The sequence below is a fragment of the Pygoscelis adeliae genome, unplaced genomic scaffold (genome assembly GCF_000699105.1).
Source record: "Pygoscelis adeliae isolate BGI_AS28 unplaced genomic scaffold, ASM69910v1 Scaffold453, whole genome shotgun sequence".
Classification (NCBI taxonomy): Eukaryota; Metazoa; Chordata; class Aves; order Sphenisciformes; family Spheniscidae; genus Pygoscelis; species Pygoscelis adeliae.
In genome coordinates, this window is record NW_008824450.1 from 17465 (window position 1) to 21591 (window position 4127).

Below are 4127 nucleotides of genomic sequence, written 5' to 3' on the forward strand. Positions count from 1 at the left end.
ACCTCCGGGGGAGCTGTGAGGGGAGGCTCGGTGCCAGCGTTGCAGCGGGGGCCGGCTGGTGTGCACAAGGGCGCAGTGAGCAGCACCGCGGAAGCACCAGAGCAGTCTGCTGCCGTCCTCCTCTCACTGCTGCAACCAGAGGCTAAACCTGTTCCATTGGCGCAGCGCACCAACGTTACCTGCTGCAGGTGCAGAGTCCGAGACTAAATATTGAGCATGTTAGCCCTCTTCACAGTTGCCCAACGCTCAAGCCAGGTGCTAAAGCAGGGTAGAATCCAATTTGTAGTTTCTAGCGCTGTTTTTCCGACACACATGGTCTGCTCTTCCAACAAGATTGCTGCCAGCTTCGGTGGGTCTGAAAGGCTGAAAGCACCAAAGAAACACGTGGTTGCTTGACCTTTCAAAACTTTAGGCCCGAGTAGTAAGGAAGAGGTTGATATTTTATGTGGTGTGTAATTCAGGTGGAATCGAGGCTCGATATGATAGTGTTTACTTTCACGCTTGTGCCTTGTGGTATCTTTTTCACCTCTCTATGAAGCTTTCTACGCAGCTTGTTCTGCATAACAAATCAGCGTGTCCTGATTCAGCATAAGTCTTAGTGATAGTTCTGTGTGACTGTGCTTCCTTTTTATTTTAATGTGCATTAAATGCTTTGCCCTTGTTTCCCTTGTCCAAAGCCTCCAGTGACGTCTTGATAAGCGGAGAATTTAGTGAGGCAACTGTTGGAGGGGAATCGCTCTTGGCTTTCATTTTTGGGGCTATTCTTCATTTGCACCTGCTGCACACTTCAAGGTATTGCGTTACCTATGGCCAAGGCTGGCAGGAGATGCACTTCCTTGTATTATGATGCTGACTCTTGTTGATTTTCTTCATACTGGGAGCTCACAGAGCTGTCATTTCTGGCACTGCTGCTTGCATGCTTCCCAATATTTTTTCTTTGCTATTGCCTTTACTGCTCATCCTACTGCTTCTGTTTCGAATGAAGATTCCTAGGATTTACTGCACCTGCCTTTCTCCTGTGGATTGTGTATATGTCCAAAAAGTATAGCCTGAGTGCTTGTCGTTCTCGGTCTTAGGTGGAGTGCATCATCCCTGAATTTACAAGCCTTTTATACCCTTTCTTTCCATGTGAAGGCTAACAGGACAGTCTTTTTGTTGAGATGAGTGTGTCCATTTAATTGGCTTCTGTTTCTTTGCTTTTCATGGATGGTTTAGGTAGTCTTGGATGAACTGCTTCCACTGGTTCTCAGAAATGCATTTTGAGATGTTATTCTGGCTATATCATTGATCTGAGATGCGTGCTCAGTCAGTGACTGTTTCTCTGCAAATCAGTACAACTTGTTGTTAGTCATCCAATACTAGGAGCTTTCTGAGCACACAGCCTCTGCCTTTCCTCCGTCTGTTTCTCCTCTGATGGAAAAATACTTTGACACACGGTGCTGTGAGGACGAAGACTTCACGTGTGATATATTTCAAGATCCTTAGTGCTATGAAAGATGAAGAGGCGATGCTCTGTTGTTGATGGCTGATTTAGGGATTGTAGACATGCTGGGCCATGGGAAATACTGTGCTGCTGGGCAGGTCTTTTGGAACACATTCACATGTTCATACTAGAACTGGTTCATACTCATACTAGAGATGTTGCTTTTGTTCTTTTCCCTTGTTTTCTTCTCTCCTCAACCCCACGTAAGTGTCTGTGCTTTGTTTAGCTACCTACTGCATTTGCAAACTTCTCCTGAGCCAGAGGAGGGCAGTTTATGAACCAGGAAGGAGCCAGAGTGCAGATGTGTTTGCCTTTAAGTGTAAGGCTTACTCTTGCAAAGGCTCCTGGGGCCAGCGTAGGATGCTTCAGGCCCAGGTCAGATCGGAGCTGGGCCTGGGAGCTGTGCTTTCTAGCAGATCAGGCTTGTTAAAAATTGGAACAGCACTGGAAATGGCTGTGTTTTGTCCCAGGGCCAGGCTGAACATAGGTACTAATTAAAACCTGCTTATCAATAACTGGCAGCTTTTGAAAAGCTGCAGCTCACAAATGCTTAGGAGGCAAGCTAATAGAGACCATGCAGAATGATAGTGCTTTTCCCTCTGATTATTTCATCCTTAATTGGTGGGGTTTTTAATTATTGAATATAATTTATTCTATTAAGTGGAACAATGAAAGTTACTCTGTGTCCAGACTCTCTAGTCTGCTGTCTTGTTCTCTTAATTAGTGATAGAGCCAACAATACTTTACTGGTGAATCCCTGATTGGTTTATAAGGGAGGGATAAAGCACTCCTGACTCACCAGTCTGGCAGGCGATACCTCTTTTTGTCTGAGCTTTTGTTTCTAGGCCTGTCTTATTGATGCTCTAACTGTCAGCAAGCTCCCAGCCCAGGGGCTGGAAATAGGTCTGTGGGGATAACAGTGGAGCGCAGTTACTTTACAGCTAATCAGTCTACCTCAGCTTATGGCTAGTTACTTCGGGAGGGGATGACAAATCGAAGAATGTTCTGTCTGCTCTGCCTTCCCTAACTGCTATGAAGACATCCAATTAATATTACTTAAAAGAGGGAGCTCTGGTTGCTTGGTGTTCACAAAAAAAGTTACCCCAAAATGCTCAGGCTGCTTTTAAAATATGGGCATGGTTAGAAAGTTGCTTTACCATAGCACTATCCCTGGAAAGACTTTTACTCTCTTTATTTTGCAGGTGGAGGTTCCAACCCATTCCAGCACCTGGAGAAGAGTGCAGTCTTGCAAGAGGTAAATCCTCAGACAATCTCCTTTGTGTACCCCTTTCTGGATAGAGTCTCTCCCTCTCTCGAGTAGGTCGCTGGAGAACTTCAGCGAGGAAGTGGGGGTTTGTTACAGTCCTGCTAGCTCTGAAAGAAACGGGCAATAGTCCTGTTAGTTCTTACTTTATTTTTGGAGGGAGGAAGGGAGAAGGTTGAAATGGTCTCTGTAACGAATTAAAGACTGTGAACTATAAATAGTAATAAAATGAATAAAATTATCTGGGAAAGCTCACCCTGAAACAGGAAGGTTGGGAAATTGGCCTTGGACACCCCGAATGTCTTGTAGATGACCAAGTTAATGAGCAGGGTGTGAGTGGTTATTGAATAGTCTATGAATTTGCTCTGAAAAAATGCCTTTCTGTTCAACAGCAGATAAACTCGATCCCCAGACCCTGTTGTTTCAACATTATTTGTTTGCTTGCAATGTTGTGAATGGTGTTGGCTCCTGTTTGCTGACAGATGACGTGAGCTCTACGAAGCTGAGTAGTGTTTTAGCTAGCACACAATCCAGACTCGTGTGGGTGAAAGTGTGATGAGGATTTGGCCTTTAAACCTTAATTGCACTTGGATTTGCAATCCCAGACTGTAGAACCAGCTGTTTAAAAGGATTCCATGTTTAACAGGAATTGAGGGGAAATCTGATCCAAAGTCATTAAAAATCTTGCCATACCTCGCTCACAATGTGTTGTTTGTATCGGTGGCCAAGACCAGACAGGACAGTGTTTGCGAGGGGGTGTTGGTGTCAGCATCCTTGTCTGTGCTCTGATTCCAGGCACGAGTGTTTAATGAGACTCCCATAAACCCACGAAAATGTGCTCATATCCTCACCAAGATACTGTATCTCATCAACCAGGTAAGGGAGAGAAAATTTACACCTATACAGAGATACCTGCAGCAGGCCCAAAGCTGGTTGTGATAACTGGGATTTCCTTCCTTCTTTCCAAACATCGTCTAGGGGGAGCACCTTGGTGTCATGGAAGCTACCGAATCCTTCTTTGCTATGACCAAGCTGTTTCAGTCCAATGATGTAAGTCTGCTTGTTGTTTTCTGCTGTTGTTGTCTGGTGGGCCAAGTTGTCAACAGTGGCTTTTTCAGCCTCGAGATATGTGTTTTTATACAATCAGCTTTTCCGTCCTGCCTGGAGCTACCTGATCTGAGTGGAAAGAGTAGGATGAAAGTTTAGAAACAGAGATCAGCTTCCTAGCCCTTCCCAGACCTTGTAGCAGCTTAACTGAAGCATTCTCTGTTCTTGAGACAGAGATTCCTCCCTCTGAATTGCTGTTTAACTCTTGAGATTGTGCTAGGCACAGATCAAGCATATAATCAGCTAGAATACACTATGCTTTGTGCCCAGCAT

The 4127-nt window shown here is 44.9% G+C and overlaps 1 protein-coding gene across 1 annotated transcript in view; it reads left to right on the forward strand.

The window, feature by feature from the left end:
• COPG1 (coatomer protein complex, subunit gamma 1) overlaps nt 1–4127 on the forward strand; it is a 27194-nt gene that overhangs the window by 7279 nt on the left and 15788 nt on the right. Inside the window, exons 3-5 of the mRNA XM_009321042.1 lie at nt 2686–2738; nt 3543–3623; nt 3726–3797. Coding sequence (XP_009319317.1) covers nt 2686–2738; nt 3543–3623; nt 3726–3797 — 206 coding nt within the window. The remainder of the gene's footprint in view (nt 1–2685; nt 2739–3542; nt 3624–3725; nt 3798–4127) is intronic.